General features: G+C 36.7%; 1 protein-coding gene across 1 annotated transcript in view; it reads right to left on the reverse strand.

Annotated features, from left to right (window-relative positions):
• Positions 1-8281: 8281 nt before the first annotated feature.
• Positions 8282-18745, reverse strand: part of LOC145279879 (uncharacterized) — a 65818-nt gene continuing 55354 nt past the window's right edge. The window contains exon 2 of the mRNA XM_080131338.1: positions 8282-9295. Within this exon, the coding sequence (XP_079987464.1) occupies positions 8628-9295 (668 nt within the window). The 3' untranslated portion in view covers positions 8282-8627. The remainder of the gene's footprint in view (positions 9296-18745) is intronic.

The raw sequence follows: 18745 nt of genomic DNA on the forward strand, positions 1-18745 counted from the left end.
GTGATCAGCATTCCCGAGTGGGCTGTGGGCATTTGTTGTACAGTCATTGGGAACCGTTGTCAGAAAGAGATCTAGAAGTGAGGCATGTTGATCGTGCTGGTCTGGGAAACATGTCGGAAATGTAACCAACTGAGATAGGGAATGGGATATAGAGAAGCTATGTGTTGCACTACCAGCTACGTCTGTGTGATTAGAGAATCCTAGCCAGTTACTGTGGTGGACATTGAAGTCACCAAATACATGTATTTGTGCGCTAGTATCAAGGGAGAGTGCTATATCTATTCTGTCTGAGATTTTGTTTATTAGGGTACAGTCTTGGTTTGAGGGAGAGCGGTAGAGAAAATACAAGTAGCTAATATTGTGTTGCATATTTAGTCTTGAAGCACATAAAGGCCTGGTCCTCCGATTCTAGTTTTATTTCTCTAGTCAGGGGGAGGGTGTTTCGAATATAGACTCCAAGTCCATGCATATGTCTGTCCGAGTCCTTACGGTAGAGTGGGAAATAACCAGGCATGTTAAAGTGGTTAGAGGGAATGGAGGAGTGAAGGTTAGTTTCACTTAATGCTAAGATATCCGGGGTGTTTACAAGGAGAAATGACTCAACATCATCTAAGTTAGTTCTAAGCCCGCGGATATTAGTAAATGCAAGCCTCAAGGGAGGAGGCAGGTTGGTTTTCTTTGAGTTTTGTCCTGGTTTAAACGTAACTTTTGCTTGAGCTGTCATTTCATTTTATTTTATTTAAAAGTTTCAGTTAGGGTGGGTGAGTGAGGGGATGCTGGACAAGTAGTTGTGCAGAATACCAGACATGCAATACAAGTAGACTATCAGCTGTCCTCACCCACAGGATTGTGGCCTCAGGAAAGCCCACCGGTGATGAGTGCAGGGTCCCTTTCCATGTGCGACATGGCACTACAAACATCCCGATATTTTACAACTGTTGATGGAGCAGCCGCTCTAAGCGCTACCAAAGAGTTAGGGCTCCTGTACTATCAGTCGGAAACAGCAGCCAGGAACTGTCAATCTGGTACCCTCAATCCATTAGGCAAAGCCAGCCCAGTCCAACTGCACCGACATATATGGCACTGAAGCACCCCACTGTGTCCAGTTTAGGGGGATGGGATGTGGCGGGAGTGGGGAAAAGCGGCGTTCATTGCCCTAGTCAGGAAACAAGGTCAACCACTGGGCGATTCAGACGAGTCCCTGTGATAGTACCTCTACGCCTGGCCAATAGGCAAAGAAGGAGTATAAAAGCTGGGCGATAGACAGAGTCTATCTCCTCCTTAAGCAGTTTAGGTTTGCCAACTGGTGATTTGTTTGAGTCACCAGCTCTAGGAAGGTTGTCGTCCAGGACTGAAGAGGCCTCCCTCCCCTAGGTTTAGTTTCAGAGTTTTCCTTCTCCTAGACGGATGACCTGGGAAGACCTACGGGTCCATCAGCTCCGAGGGGGTTCGCCCCGCGCCTGGGTCCTAATCCAGGTATTTCTGCGACCCCGCATAGGTAGTTAATATTTATTGGTTATTTAGGTTAATATCTCCTGAAAAAATCGGGCATTTAGGTTAGCTTCTACAGAAAATTTTCACTCCTCAAACGTGGTTAAAAAAGGGCATTATTATGCTTTCCATTTTCATTTTTACTGGGAGAGGGTATAGGTAAAAATTCATGCAGTGGAAGCAGCTAAATTTGCTACAGTATTGGATCGAGAGAGACGAGTTAATGTATGGTTAGATATAGTTTTGTAAGTTTAGGAATGTATTTATCATATCATTCTCATATTTAGTAACTTGTCGATCTGTAGCAAAATTGGATGCGGAGGGGTTAAAAATGGGGTTTTCCATGATTAAGTAAGAAAATAGAAATTTCTATTAAAGGTTAAACTGACGTGTACAGGAAATTATATCATGGCAGGAAGTGACATGACAAAGAATCTAGATCAGAGTTTTCCAAACTTTTTCAGCAAAGGACCCCCCCCCCCCAAACCTTAGATATCTACTACCTACATGCATCCTTACACAATCACGTGGTAATACATAATTTTTTATATTTATTATTGTGTGACACACATTTTATTAACATAAATACAAATAGTAACATAAATATAAAGGATTCTACATCAATGCTGAATATGAAAACTTGTAACTTTCTTTATCAATATCGACAGTTTAAAACCTAAATTTTACTCATTTGCCTTTATGCATTGTGTATACCAAAAACAAAATTATCAAAAGTTGTATATCAAATTTCAAAATATAAATAAAATTTTCAACTATGTTTTAACAAAGTAAACAAAAGACAATTTTGTCAGCACTTTGGAAATAAATTCTGCTGTATTTTAACGTTATTCAAGATTGCTATTATCAACGTACACTCTTTGTACAGAAATCATAATAGGATAATAGATCGTAATCATGGTTTATGAGTTTAGTCATGTTGGCCACGACCCAGGAATCAATTAGATTCAGGAAACACTTAAGAAAGTTTGTCAACATTACAGGATGTGATTTTGGATTAATTTTTCCAATTAAAAATAAGTGTGATGCAATCAAGTTCCACATGAATTGTGAATCCCAAAGAAAATGGGTTAAGAAACTCTAATGTTACTCTAAGCTCTCAGTCTTTTACCAACCCCCAAAATGGATCTATAGCATAAGTTTAGCCACCACCCACATGAGGCTTTGTAAATGGACGGTACGGATCTGTTGGGAAACCCTGATCTAGATGGATCTTATTCAACGTCAAAATAAATGGATGTCTTTTTCAAGATTCTTCGATCATTCATATGGAATATGGCTAAAATGACATTAATGAATCTCAGCTGAGTACAACTTTTAATATCACATTAAGATGATCAAAGCTTATAAAAATTTACATAATCAGTTCATTTGAGTAAGAATTTTAATGACATGAGATTTAGAGAAGATGTCTGAAAGTTTAGGTTGATAATCATGAATATAAAGCCACATGTTTGACCACAAACAATAGATTGAGGTGGATCAAGGAGTAGGTCAAGGGGACATGTGAGCCCCTACCATCAATTTTACTTCATTAAAAACAAAAAATACTTTTTAGCAGTAAGCAAAAAATTTAAATAAAAATGAGAGTTTAACAAGTGACCTTTCCCTCAAATGCCATCCATGGAATCGGAAATATGATTCATAATCATAAAATCTGTTCGATACAAATAAATTTGAGTTGACTTGTCCACAAAATTTTACTCATTAATGCTGAACAATCTTTGTTTGATTGTCATTAATGATATGCGCAGACATTTTGGTGATTATCTGATCAGAAGGAAGTTTTTTTTTTTATTTTTTTTTTTTACAAAGGCATCACCACATTATCAAGGCCCAGAGGCCACTCAAGGATAAGGGTTAAAGAGTGTACAGTAGAAATTGGTCAATATAGTAATCATTAGTAATGAAAATTTGGTAAATTTAATAACTTATATGGAACGGCTCATCAAGAACTTATTTACTTTAGACTTGAACACAACCATATTGTAGTCAGCCGGAAAGCAGGAAAACGGAAGACAATTCCACAGGCGTGCAGTTCTAAGAAAGAAGCTTTGTTCATGGAATCTACGTTTAGGTTTAGGCACAGATAAAGAGTGGGGGAAATTATTGATAGTGTTTACAGCTAGACGAGTGTTTCTTGTGAAAGTTTGGCGAGGGGGGACCATAGATTGAAGCTCAGTTGAACACTTTCCATGAAAATAACGATACGTCAGAGACAAACTCGCAACATCTCTTCTGTGAGATAGAGGTTGCAAGGAGGAGAAAAGGACATCTTCTACGAGGCTACGAAGTCTATTTTGAACTCTATCAAGGCAGGACAAGTCCTTTCTAGCAGCTCCTGCCCAGATGTGGCAACAGTATTCCATCCTTGGACGTACCTGGCTCTTATATAGGTAGAGAATAGCATCAGCAGTGAGATATCTACTGGATCGATAGAAAGATCCCACCATTTTTCCAGCGGCCTTGGCAACAGATTTGATATACGTGTTCCATTTAAGATCAGGAGTAATGGTCAAGCCCAGAAGCTTGTCAAAACTTGAGGCCTCCTGAAGACGAGAGCCAGTCATTTCAATTGATGACAAATGTGAATTAGAATGATGATGTAAAGAGAGAAGCTTGGTTTTAGATGCATTAAAAGTAACCAGCCACTCCTTTCCCCATTGTACTACATGCTCAAGATCAGAGGAGAGAGAATTGGAGAGAACTTGGTCGTTTACTGTCTTAGATGTGCTACCATAAATGGTAGTGTCGTCAGCATAAATGTCTACAAATGATGTAAGGATATGATTTGGAAGATCATTAATGTAGATCAGGAAAAGAGTTGGGCCCAGGATGGATCCCTGAGGGACACCGGCATTAATACTGTGAGCTTCTGATTTTTGCCCCTCAACTACTACTCTTATGAACCTATCAGAAAGAAATGATTTAATAATTGAGAAGACTTTTCCAGCTATACCATAGCTAGCGATCTTATGAAGTAAACCTTTATGCCATACCCTATCAAAGGCTTTAGATATGTCAAGAGCAATTGCCCTAGAAAGATTGCCACCGTCGAGAGATTTGCTAATCCTATGCGATATAACTGTAAGGACATCTGCTGTAGATCTAGCAGAACGGAAACCATATTGAGTGTCACTAAGAAGGTTATTTTTGTTGAGATGTTTGATTACTTCTGTATTTAACACAGATTCTAGCAACTTACTCATGACGCACAGGAGACTTATTGGCCTGTACTGAGAGGGGGATGAGCGATCACCTGAATTCTTAAATACAGGGCATACTGATGAGATTTTCCAGGGAGATGGGAAACTATTCTCCTTAAGACAACGTTTAAACAGTTTTGTAAGTATGGGCGCTAATTCAGGTTGAAGTTTTTTGAGTACTATAATTGGAATACCATCAGGGCCAGTTGCTTTACTCGAATCAAGGTTTTTGATTAGTTTCGCAACATCACGTACAGATATACGTATATCACATAGCGTGTTTTCTGATACAGGAGGAAATATTGGGGGTTGGCGGTCTTGGTCGCAAAGGGTAGAATTAGCTGCAAAGTTCTTGACAAAGAGTTTGGCTTTGTCTGATGCTGACGAGATTACCTCAGGTCCATTGATAATAGTTGGGATGGAGCACACTCTTCTGTTCAGGATTCTGTTTGCTATTTGCCAAAACTGGTGGGAACCAAGCCGCTTCTCAGCTACTTTGGACTTAACAGATTGAGCATACAACTCTCTTGCGTTCCTTATTACTTTCTTACAATGGTTGCTGGCAGTCCTGAAAACGGCTTTAGTTTCCATACATCTATTACGTTTGAAGCAGTGGAAAAAGTGATTTCTGTGCGCAATGGCAGCAGCACATTCTGGAGAGAACCATGGCTGGCTGTTAGGTTTTTGCTGAAACTTTTTAGAGGGTATGAAATGGTCAATACCTACAATTAACCATTCAGTTAGGTCTAATACTATAGAGGACACATCCTTTTTAAACATGGAATGCAGAGGTAGATCAGATATAAATGTACGGAAGCTATCCCAGTCAGCCTTAGTGTATCGATATACTGTACGATGAAGAGGTACGTCTGGGGACTTATTACATTTCATTTTTATCTTAATTGATACAACAGAGTGGTCGGAAGATCCAAGAGGCGACAGAACAGAAACTGAACATAGTTCAGGGCAAGTTGTGAGAAAAAGGTCTAGTAGGCTCGCATACTGGCCGTCATTATCGGGCACACGGGTAGGTTCCTGAACAATCTGAGTGAGGTCATAGGCAATGGAAAAATCATGACAGAACCTCCCCTCATCATCGGTCTTGTTTGAGTGGGTCAACCATTCGACGTTGTGAACATTGAAGTCTCCACATACGTGAATGTTAGCTGAAGGATAAGTAGAAAGGACTTGGTCAATTTTCTCAGATATGCTTTGAAAGATAGTAACTCCGCTGTTGTGGGGGCGATAGAGAGTAAATATAAATGCAGTAGTGTGAGCTAAAGCAACCCGGAAGCACATATAGGGTAAGTTAGGATCTTCCCTGGAGATGTCCCTCCCACATGGAAAGCTATCTTTAATATAGGCACATATTCCATGCCCATGGCGATCTTGGGGGTCAGATTTAGAAGTTAAGTTAGAGTATTCTGAAATTGCAAACTCATCTAGGGAAATAGCCTGTCCAATGCCAGTTTCACTTAAAAATAAAAGGTCTGGTTTAGTCTCCTGTAATTGGGTTTCAACCTCTGGAAGGTTAGAACGAAGACCCCTGATGTTGGAGAAGAAGACATGGTAGTAGGGGTCTACGTTGGAAGTTGGAGAACCGGGTTTAATCGTGTATTTTTTCTTGAAACTTGTCATGATGAAATTTTGGAATTTGTGGACTAGGTCGACAGATTTACTTAGAGCAGGACAGAGAGGGGAAATTAAGAGAGAAAAAGAAACAAAGAATTTTTTTTTTTTTTATTTGTAGCTAATGATAAGGTAAAGCCGTAACAATTACCCACTAGTATGGCATCGAGAGGCCCCACCAGAAGCTACTGCATGGTCCAGAATCCATTCACCAAATGGCAATACAGCAGCCCCAGTACTTTGCACCTGCTGATAGGACAGCCTCCTTAGTGGTTAATCCAAGGTTCGGGTCCCTGACTATCAGGCGGATAACGTCAGCTCAGACAAAACGTTTACCTCCAGCACCCTTACTAGTGACATGGCTACAAGGATAGACATAGAAACAGAAAATTTCCGCCATCTCAGCCAACTGTTCGCAAAAATACTGCCAACCTAGAAAACAGCTTTTTCTTCACCCTTTGTCCGAAAAATCACTCATTTAAAAAATGAGGACTGAGGGACAAATAAGAAGAAGCGAGAGTAACAGGAGCTGCCGATAACGCATCCACAATGCGTTTTCTACTCTCCATTAAAAAAAAAACAAAAAAAAACTATTAAGTATTGTACTTAATACAAGTCCAACAGACGTGTTTAATCCTGAATAGTTTTCACACTTATCTGTGGTGTTAGCTTAACGATAATGTCTATCAGAACAATTTCCAGACTATTTCTGAAAATGAAGTAAGCAATCAGAGCTAAAATCAGAGCCAAGAGAGGATGTGTCAGAGTTATTGACAATTTTGCATGTTATATCCAAGTGTATTTATCATTAAATGGTGTTAAAACAAAGACTGATGGAATACTGTTGCCACATCTGGGCAGGAGCTGCTAGAAAGGACTTGTCCTGCCTTGATAGAGTTCAAAATAGACTTCGTAGCCTCGTAGGAGATGTCCTTTTCTCTTCCCTGCAACCTCTATCTCACAGAAGAGATGTTGTGAGTTTGTCTCTGACGTATCGTTATTTTCATGGAAAGTGTTCGACTGAGCTTCAGTCTATGGTCCCCCTTCGCAAAACTTTCACAAGAAACACTCGTCTAGTTGAAAACACTATCAATAATTCCCCCCACTCTTTATCTGTGCCTAAACCTAAGCATAGATTCCATGAACAGAGCTTCTTTCTTAGAACTGCACGTCTGTGGAATTGTCTTCCATTTTCCTGCTTTCCGGCTGACTACAATATGGTTGTGTTCACGTCTAACGTAAATAAGTTCTTGATGAGCCGTTCCATATAAGTTATCAAATTTATCGAATTTTCATTACTAATGATTACCATATTGTCCAATTTCTACTGTACGCTCTTTAATTCTTATCCTCGAGTGGCCTCTTGGCCTTTATAATGTGGTGATGCCTGTGTAAAAAAAAAAACATTCAGTAATGAAACTTGGTAGACAAGTGAAGCATGGACTGAATTTTATACTAAAATGGTTGGATTACAAGATTTATGATTTTTATTATTTGGGTGGTTTTTTTTTTGGGTCATCTTATTGCTTAGGTCAACCTGTATCTGTTTATTTTTCTCCATAATACACATTTTATATAAAATTATACTGAACCTGTTTAAACTACTCAATATTGTTAATAATGCTATTCTTATTATCACTAAAATATATTCCCTATGCTTATATATTTGTATATATATATATATATATATATATATATATATATATATGATGAATACGCATATACTACATTGACACCTCCCTAAGGAGGAAATAATACTTGGGAGGACGGTTTCATAACAACAGATATTACATTCCTAAAAGAAAATATAAAGTTCAGGAGAATGGTATCATGACAACAGAATAGATATACATTATCCCCACTTTTATCCAATATTAAAACAGTAATCTCCATTTGTAATAGATTTTTATCATTGAAAATATTGAAAACATAACACGTCAAAAGTATTGGATTTTATTAGTGAAATAATTTTAATTTAATTTTTTTTTTCAACAATTTGTTCAAGTTTTATAACATCTAGAATTAATGTAATAGTTGTACTTCAATCAACGAAAATATTTCCGCGTGGAATGATGTAAGAGATAAAGTTTCATAAAAACAATCATTTCACAAATAATTTGTCCTTCTCCTACATGGATTCGCTTCCTATTTAGTTTAATCAACACATTTTTATTGTTAACAAAACAAGAAATATAAGCATTTTTTGATTTCGTGTTTGAAAATTAATTAAAAATTAATTAAAAATTAATTAAGAATTAATTACAAATTTAATTTTTTTAAATATCAAAGAGAACATTTTGGATGTTTTCGAAACAAATGGTTCATAACGTGCCATTCATTGCCTTGCTTGTACCCGAAAACTTCTGCACAGAAAATGAAAAACAAACGCCAATTAAAAAGGTGTTGACTGGCCGACTTTCCATAAGCAGTTTCGAGTATTTCAACAACTCTATTTTTGTTCTGGTGTAGTTTCCTCAGCCAACATTCCAACGTCTTGGCGTAATGGCTTCCGTTGATGACCCACTGATCGACTGTCAACAAATCTCTTTGGAAATACAAGTACAAATCTGCTGATGGCATGATGCCGCCCGTGAAGAAATTCTTTGCCATCCATTCGCTATCGGAACCGCCTTTTGTGTTGAATGCATAAGGGAACTGTCTGTGACAGAACGTTTGGATGAATAAAAGGCCATCAGGTTGAAGCCAAGACGAGACCTTTTGCAACAAGGAGTTATAATTTTTCATATGTTCAAACATTTCAATGCTCAGGATTCTATCAAAACGGTCGCTTGTCGAAAATGTATTCACGTCAGCTGTAATGACTTTCAGTCGATATCGATTGGCACCAGATGCTTTTTCAATATATCTCTTTTGGGTGGCTGAATTTGAGACGCAGGTGACGGTGCATCTGGGATAATTCTCAAGTATGTACAGACCCAGGGATCCCCAACCTGCAAAATAAAATATTTAAATAATTAAAAAAAATAAAGATGAAGAAGCCAACATGGCTACAATGAATATAACACAGCACAATCAAATTGCCTTTATATTCAATACATTATAAGAGTTAAACACACCCACACACACACACACACCTCCACACACACACATATATATAATACACATATATACATATACAAGGTGGAATAATAAAATTGTTGCCCTAGAAAAGACAACATTATTCCATTTCTGTTTGATGAAAACCACCTTTCTTTTGTTGTTGCAGACCATCTACTAATTGACCAGTTGTGTACAAATCCCAGGAGTGATAAGAGCCTTTTATCATGTCTGAAAGTGACACAATGTTCAATGAGCGAGTTTGGAGGTGCGCCACTGTACAAATACTTTATACCAATCAAAGTTATGACAACAGAACTACTGCCAGCACACTCAAAATGTAAATCCAGACGATTCAACGCTTGAGGGCACAGCTCAACGCATTGGACGCCCCATGGTTATGGTCTTTGGTGTAGTTTCAAGTGAGGGCCACATTATGCTACCTCACATCTTCAAAATCGGCTTGAAAGTAAACACTAAAATCCTGTACCTGGATGTGCTGAAGAGTGCGGTGATTCCTTTGTGCAATCAGGTGGTTGCTAGCAAACTCTGGGTGTGGCAGCAGGACTCAGTCCTGACCCACAAGTCCAAAGAGACTCAGGCTTGACTTCAGAAGGAGTGTTACGACTTTGTACTCTTCTGTCACTGCCTCCCCTCCCCCAACCTGAACCTGCTAGACTACTTTGTTTGGTCATACGTCGAGAACATCACCAACATAACATCCCACAACACTAAAGTCAGCCTGATCGCCGCCATCCACCAAGTATTCACCAAGCTCCTGCTTACGCTTGTGGAAAAGGCATGCTCCCAGTGCCATACCCATATTGAGGTGGTAATTTAGGTTAAAGACGGCTACATTGAATAGATGTCAGTTGTACTACATAATTAAATCATCTGAATTGATTTTTTCAATAAAAGTTTTAAAATAAAATTGTAGTGTTTTTTTCTTTAAGGCAACACTTTTATTATTCCACCTTGTATGTGGCGATATTAAGCATTCTGAGTGAAGCTGCTGCTGATTGAACCTATGCAGCTATGATTCTCACAAATCATAATGACTAAGAAGAAAAAAAGCAGAATTGTAATTCTCAGAAAAGTAAGCTAAAAAATATCGGCTGACAAATCTCGGTGTTGACAAATAAATTGATTCTTGCAGTGAATTGTCAAATGAGGAAAAACAAATTGTTAAAAAGAGTTAGATGTGAAATTGGATTATACTCTCTGTCTGGAAAAGAAAAAAGAGAAAGAAAATTGCTTCACCACTCTTTCTGTTTTGAAGAGAAGAAAGAAAAAGTTAATAAAAAAGACAGATTAAGTCACAACGAAGGAACAAACTAAAACTAAACTCAATAAAAAGCAAAGTTGTTCAGACAATAAGGAGACCCCAAGATGAATCTCTAGAAATCTACAGGAGTCTGAATGACCTGCAAACCAATAAATTTTCCCATCGAACTTAGAAATAGTGTTAAACTGAGGAAATTTGTTGTCATCCAGAATCAAAAAGAAATATAAGCTGTCCATTTTACTTTCTTATATAAAGACTTTTTTTCTGAATTTAACACGAACGGGAATTTATTTTTTCTATGTTAGAAGTTAGAACTTTATTTAAAGCAAAAAAACAAAAACAAAACAAAAACAAAACAAGTAAATAAATAAATAAATAAATAAATAAATATATAAAAAACTAAAATTAACATATCATACGCGCATGTGCGTGGAATATGAAAGATGAATTCTATCTTTTATAAATAGACTGGGGCTGCTGTATTGCCATTTGGTGAATGGAATCTGGACCATGCAGTAGCTTCTGGTGGGGCCTCTCGATGCCATACTAGTGGGTAATTGTTACGGCTTTACCTTATCATTAGCTACAAATAAAAAAAAAAAAAATTCTTTGTTTCTTTTTCTCTCTTAATTTCCCCTCTCTGTCCTGCTCTAAGTAAATCTGTCGACCTAGTCCACAAATTCCAAAATTTCATCATGACAAGTTTCAAGAAAAAATACACGATTAAACCCGGTTCTCCAACTTCCAACGTAGACCCCTACTACCATGTCTTCTTCTCCAACATCAGGGGTCTTCGTTCTAACCTTCCAGAGGTTGAAACCCAATTACAGGAGACTAAACCAGACCTTTTATTTTTAAGTGAAACTGGCATTGGACAGGCTATTTCCCTAGATGAGTTTGCAATTTCAGAATACTCTAACTTAACTTCTAAATCTGACCCCCAAGATCGCCATGGGCATGGAATATGTGCCTATATTAAAGATAGCTTTCCATGTGGGAGGGACATCTCCAGGGAAGATCCTAACTTACCCTATATGTGCTTCCGGGTTGCTTTAGCTCACACTACTGCATTTATATTTACTCTCTATCGCCCCCACAACAGCGGAGTTACTATCTTTCAAAGCATATCTGAGAAAATTGACCAAGTCCTTTCTACTTATCCTTCAGCTAACATTCACGTATGTGGAGACTTCAATGTTCACAACGTCGAATGGTTGACCCACTCAAACAAGACCGATGATGAGGGGAGGTTCTGTCATGATTTTTCCATTGCCTATGACCTCACTCAGATTGTTCAGGAACCTACCCGTGTGCCCGATAATGACGGCCAGTATGCGAGCCTACTAGACCTTTTTCTCACAACTTGCCCTGAACTATGTTCAGTTTCTGTTCTGTCGCCTCTTGGATCTTCCGACCACTCTGTTGTATCAATTAAGATAAAAATGAAATGTAATAAGTCCCCAGACGTACCTCTTCATCGTACAGTATATCGATACACTAAGGCTGACTGGGATAGCTTCCGTACATTTATATCTGATCTACCTCTGCATTCCATGTTTAAAAAGGATGTGTCCTCTATAGTATTAGACCTAACTGAATGGTTAATTGTAGGTATTGACCATTTCATACCCTCTAAAAAGTTTCAGCAAAAACCTAACAGCCAGCCATGGTTCTCTCCAGAATGTGCTGCTGCCATTGCGCACAGAAATCACTTTTTCCACTGCTTCAAACGTAATAGATGTATGGAAACTAAAGCCGTTTTCAGGACTGCCAGCAACCATTGTAAGAAAGTAATAAGGAACGCAAGAGAGTTGTATGCTCAATCTGTTAAGTCCAAAGTAGCTGAGAAGCGGCTTGGTTCCCACCAGTTTTGGCAAATAGCAAACAGAATCCTGAACAGAAGAGTGTGCTCCATCCCAACTATTATCAATGGACCTGAGGTAATCTCGTCAGCATCAGACAAAGCCAAACTCTTTGTCAAGAACTTTGCAGCTAATTCTACCCTTTGCGACCAAGACCGCCAACCCCCAATATTTCCTCCTGTATCAGAAAACACGCTATGTGATATACGTATATCTGTACGTGATGTTGCGAAACTAATCAAAAACCTTGATTCGAGTAAAGCAACTGGCCCTGATGGTATTCCAATTATAGTACTCAAAAAACTTCAACCTGAATTAGCGCCCATACTTACAAAACTGTTTAAACGTTGTCTTAAGGAGAATAGTTTCCCATCTCCCTGGAAAATCTCATCAGTATGCCCTGTATTTAAGAATTCAGGTGATCGCTCATCCCCCTCTCAGTACAGGCCAATAAGTCTCCTGTGCGTCATGAGTAAGTTGCTAGAATCTGTGTTAAATACAGAAGTAATCAAACATCTCAACAAAAATAACCTTCTTAGTGACACTCAATATGGTTTCCGTTCTGCTAGATCTACAGCAGATGTCCTTACAGTTATATCGCATAGGATTAGCAAATCTCTCGACGGTGGCAATCTTTCTAGGGCAATTGCTCTTGACATATCTAAAGCCTTTGATAGGGTATGGCATAAAGGTTTACTTCATAAGATCGCTAGCTATGGTATAGCTGGAAAAGTCTTCTCAATTATTAAATCATTTCTTTCTGATAGGTTCATAAGAGTAGTAGTTGAGGGGCAAAAATCAGAAGCTCACAGTATTAATGCCGGTGTCCCTCAGGGATCCATCCTGGGCCCAACTCTTTTCCTGATCTACATTAATGATCTTCCAAATCATATCCTTACATCATTTGTAGACATTTATGCTGACGACACTACCATTTATGGTAGCACATCTAAGACAGTAAACGACCAAGTTCTCTCCAATTCTCTCTCCTCTGATCTTGAGCATGTAGTACAATGGGGAAAGGAGTGGCTGGTTACTTTTAATGCATCTAAAACCAAGCTTCTCTCTTTACATCATCATTCTAATTCACATTTGTCATCAATTGAAATGACTGGCTCTCGTCTTCAGGAGGCCTCAAGTTTTGACAAGCTTCTGGGCTTGACCATTACTCCTGATCTTAAATGGAACACGTATATCAAATCTGTTGCCAAGGCCGCTGGAAAAATGGTGGGATCTTTCTATCGATCCAGTAGATATCTCACTGCTGATGCTATTCTCTACCTATATAAGAGCCAGGTACGTCCAAGGATGGAATACTGTTGCCACATCTGGGCAGGAGCTGCTAGAAAGGACTTGTCCTGCCTTGATAGAGTTCAAAATAGACTTCGTAGCCTCGTAGAAGATGTCCTTTTCTCCTCCTTGCAACCTCTATCTCACAGAAGAGATGTTGCGAGTTTGTCTCTGACGTATCGTTATTTTCATGGAAAGTGTTCAACTGAGCTTCAATCTATGGTCCCCCCTCGCCAAACTTTCACAAGAAACACTCGTCTAGCTGTAAACACTATCAATAATTTCCCCCACTCTTTATCTGTGCCTAAACCTAAACGTAGATTCCATGAACAAAGCTTCTTTCTTAGAACTGCACGCCTGTGGAATTGTCTTCCGTTTTCCTGCTTTCCGGCTGACTACAATATGGTTGTGTTCAAGTCTAAAGTAAATAAGTTCTTGATGAGCCGTTCCATATAAGTTATTAAATTTACCAAATTTTCATTACTAATGATTACTATATTGACCAACTTCTACTGTACACTCTTTAACCCTTATCCTTGAGTGGCCTCTGGGCCTTGATAATGTGGTGATGCCTTTGTAAAAAAAAAAAAAAAAATATCTGAGCAAGAGAACTACCCTTCACACTTCCATCTAAAATATGGTCACTTGTGCTGGAACACAAGATGTCAAAAACAAGGCGATAAGTGTTAATTTTCTTAAACTCATTTTAATCCTAACAAATAGCATTAATATGGGAGGGGAGACTATTTTCAAATATCATCCTAAATTGGAAATGGAGCAACGGACTTATATTAAGTAGATATTAATAAGTCCCTCTTACCTTTTTTTTTTTAATGGAGAGTAGATAATGAACTGTGGATGTGTTATCGGCAGCTCCAGTAACTCTTGCTTCTCCTTATTTGTCCCACAGTCCTCATTTCCAATAAGTGATTTTTCTGCAGTACTTCGTAAACAGTAAAACAGTAGCCTGAGATGTCGGAAATTTTCTGCTTCTATGTTTATACTTGTGGTCATGTTACTAGTAAGGGTATTGGAGGTAAACGTTTTATCTGGGCTGACATTACCCGCCTGATAGTCAGGGTCCTGAACCTTGGATTAACCACTAAGGAGGCTGTCCTATCAGCAGGTGCAGAGTACTGGGGCTGCTGTATTGTGATAGCCTTCTAAATCTCTACTACATATATATACATATACATACATACATATATATATATATATATATATATATATATATATATATATATATAAAAATAAAAATTACAATAAGTTTACCAAGGTAATCAAAATGGTAAACTTAAAATATATTATAAATATTAAAGTGTTAATATTTACAAGTAAATTTACAAGTGACTTACTTGTAGTTTCATTAAATACTTTTATATGCAAAATCCGATCCTGCATTTTGCTAATTCCTGCCCTCTGATGAGAAGGAGAGTATTTCTTCGAAACTCCGCGGATTAAGGACTATCCACTTATCTTGTGCTTCCTTTTTTAAAATCAAATATGTTTTTAACTCTTTTTCAAGATGTCTTTTAACATGTTTTATTAATCATTTGTTCATATATATATATATATATATATATATATATATATATATATATATATGTATAGAATTACAACTAAGTTTACCAAGATAATCCAAGATGGCAAATCTAAGGTATATTATAAATATTAAAGTGTTAATATTTATAAAGTAATCTCAACCAGATGTAAAAGCTCGATGAAACCAAATAGGAAATAGAGCTTATAATAAGAACAAGTAGCGAATAAAACATGTTAAAAAAACACTTTGAAAAAGAGTTAAAAACATTTAATTTTTTTTAAAATTCAATAAAAGTGAGCACAAAATAAGTGGGTAGTCCTTAATCCACAGAGTTTTGAAGAAATACTTTCCTTCTCATCAGAAAGTAGGGATTAGCAAAATGCGGGATCGGATTTTGCTTGCAAGAGTATTCAATGAAACTACAAGTAAGTCATAGATCTTACTTGGTAAAAAATAGTGAAGCATGGGGGATAGGGACAAGAAAAAGATGATTTCATGTGAATGGATGGTCTGGTGAAGGGTAAAATATGCAATAATGGTAAAATCTAAAAAAAGTTGATTCAATTTCCATTTCCACAAGTAAAATCCAAAGGAATTGCGTTAATGGAAGATGGTTCAAAGTAATTCAAAAGGCAGAATTTTGTGGAATAATTCACAAATGAGTACAAGGAAAAAAGGGAATGGGTTCAAATAATATTATTAGAAGAAAGATAAATTGTGTGTAGAAAGAAGAAATGGAGAAATTTTAAAACACGGCTGTCAAGGCTGATTTAAGAAAAACGAGTCATTTTTGACACATTTTCCTTAAATCAGCCTTGACAGCCTATTCCCCCTACTTCACTAATCCGATCCTGCATTGCTAATCCCTACCCTCTGATGAGAAGGAAAGTATTTCTTTGAAACTCTGCGGATTAAGGACTTATTTTGTGCTACCTTTTTAAAATTAAATATGTTTTAACTCTTTTTCAAAGTGTTTTTAACATGTTTGATTAAGTACTTGTTCTTACATATATGTATAAATATATGCATATATATATATGTATATACACACACATCTATATGTATATATATGTATATATACATATATATTTGTATATATATATATGCATACACATATGTATATATACAAACATATATATAAACGTATATAAATACATATATATATACATACACACCTATAAATTCGTTTTTTTATGTGTGTATTGATATTCATATTAAAAACCCTCTTTTCTATTTATTTAAAAAGAAAATACAACTTTCTTATATATAGCTGTGGAATTGCATTCACTAGAAAAAGATCTAGCCTATTTGCATATTCTTTTAAACATTCATTTTAATTAATTCCCTATTAGTTTATTCTGTCTTCTTATTGCATGATCATCTTTACTTAACTATTACGTGTAATTATATTCATGCAGATATTATACATGATTTATACTTGCATATTTGCGTAAAAAGTTTACAGTAAACGCAACATTGTGTCCATATATATTTATGTATACGTATATATTTTTGTTTAACAAATTTTTCCTACCAAACTCCTCCTAGAGTTTTTGGTCTACAGACAGGAAACTTCATATATAAGGTATTTGAATCCATATATAAGGTATTGCAAAACTTTATATTTGTGTTTTACCGGGAAAATCGGTGTAAAAGTGTGAAAATTAAAAAAAAAAAAAAATTGCCAGGTGAAGGTCGAACGCCGACATTAGGAATACATAATATAGTAGCTATTGGTTCATGTTTTAATTTTTAGCCTTGCATTATAAATGTCTTCGTAGTCCACTCATTGACGACAGAGGCAAAAATAAATCGTGAGCTGAACGTTTTGGTTTCGATTCTCGGTGGTGGCGCACGAGTCTTTTTTTTTTTTTTTGAAACTTTTTCAATCATTACTACGTATTGTGTCCAATCTATATCTATCTATATATATACATAAAAGTGAACGTGTCTGTGTGTGTGTCAGTGTGTGTGTGTGTCTGTGCATTTCCCTATGCAATAACTCTGTCAATTTTCAGTCTGCAGACTCGAAATTTGATATACAGGTTATTGAGATTTTCGAAAATCTTTGTGATTAGTTTTCGGCCAGAAATTTGGCTGTTAAGGAGTCACAGTTCAACGATTTGACCTTTGAGAACTCTACAAATCTCCTCCAACAATTTTGGGTCTAAACACTTGAAATTTTAGATATAGGTTCCTTGGACATGGATCCAACTTAATAACTTTATTTGAGCCCAAAACAATAAATGTTAAAGGGTCAATAGGGGTCAAATTATAAAAATTGACTGCTTTTTTTTTTTGCTCAACATACACCTAAAAACACCCGGGCAATGCTAGTATATCTATAAAAGTGAAAATGTGTGTCTGTCTGTGTACATTTCCCTACCAAATAACTGTCAATTTTCTGTCTACAGACTCCAAATTTTAGATACGGAATATTGAGATTTGGGAAAATCTTTTTAATCGGTTTTTGGCCAGAAATTTTGCTGTTAAGGGGTCAAAGTTCAACAATTTGACCTTTGAGAACTCTACCAAACTCCTCCACCAATTTTGGGTTTAAACACTTGAAATTTAAGATATACGTTCCTTGGACATGGATCTTACTTTATAATTTAATTTAAGCCCAGAACAATAAATATAAAGGGGTCGTAATTGGGGTCAAAGTTTAAAAAATTGGTCTCTGCGGTCTTTACCAAATATCTCATTTGAAACATTTGAAATTTTACATAAAGTGTATTCAGACATAGGGAAAGCTTTTTACTCGTTTTTTTTTTGGCTTCCAAGGGGTCAGAGTCCAAAAGTTGCGGTCTCTAGCAAACTATTAAGCCAAATTTGGGTTTAAACATTTTAAATTTTACATAAAGAGTATCAGACATACAGCAAGCTTTTTAATAAGTTTTGGGGCGAAAATTTGGCTGGCAAAAGGTCAAAGTTTACAGAGTGGACCTTTCTAAACTCTACCAAACTCCTCCACGAATTTTGGGTCAAAACACTTGAAATTTTAGATGTGGGTTACTTGGACATGGGTCCAACATTTTAATATAATTTGAACCCAAAACAATAAAGGTGAAGGGGTCAAAATTGGGGTCAAAGTTTTAAAAAATTCGACCTCTGCGGTCTCTACTAATATTTCTCTATATTAAGGAGGCCTATTATTCTACTATATTTCTCTATATTAAGGAAACCGATTATATAGAAAAGCATATTCACACATTTTAATATATATATATATGCACATAAAGTTATGAAGAGTACATAGGGCTCGAGCAAAGACGGGTGGAACTGCTAGTATAAATATGTATGTATATATAGATATGCATATATCCATATATATATATATATATATATATATATATATATATAT

This window comes from Euprymna scolopes, chromosome 7 (assembly GCF_053919585.1).
Source record: "Euprymna scolopes isolate OS-2025 chromosome 7, ASM5391958v1, whole genome shotgun sequence".
NCBI classification, from domain to species: Eukaryota; Metazoa; Mollusca; class Cephalopoda; order Sepiida; family Sepiolidae; genus Euprymna; species Euprymna scolopes.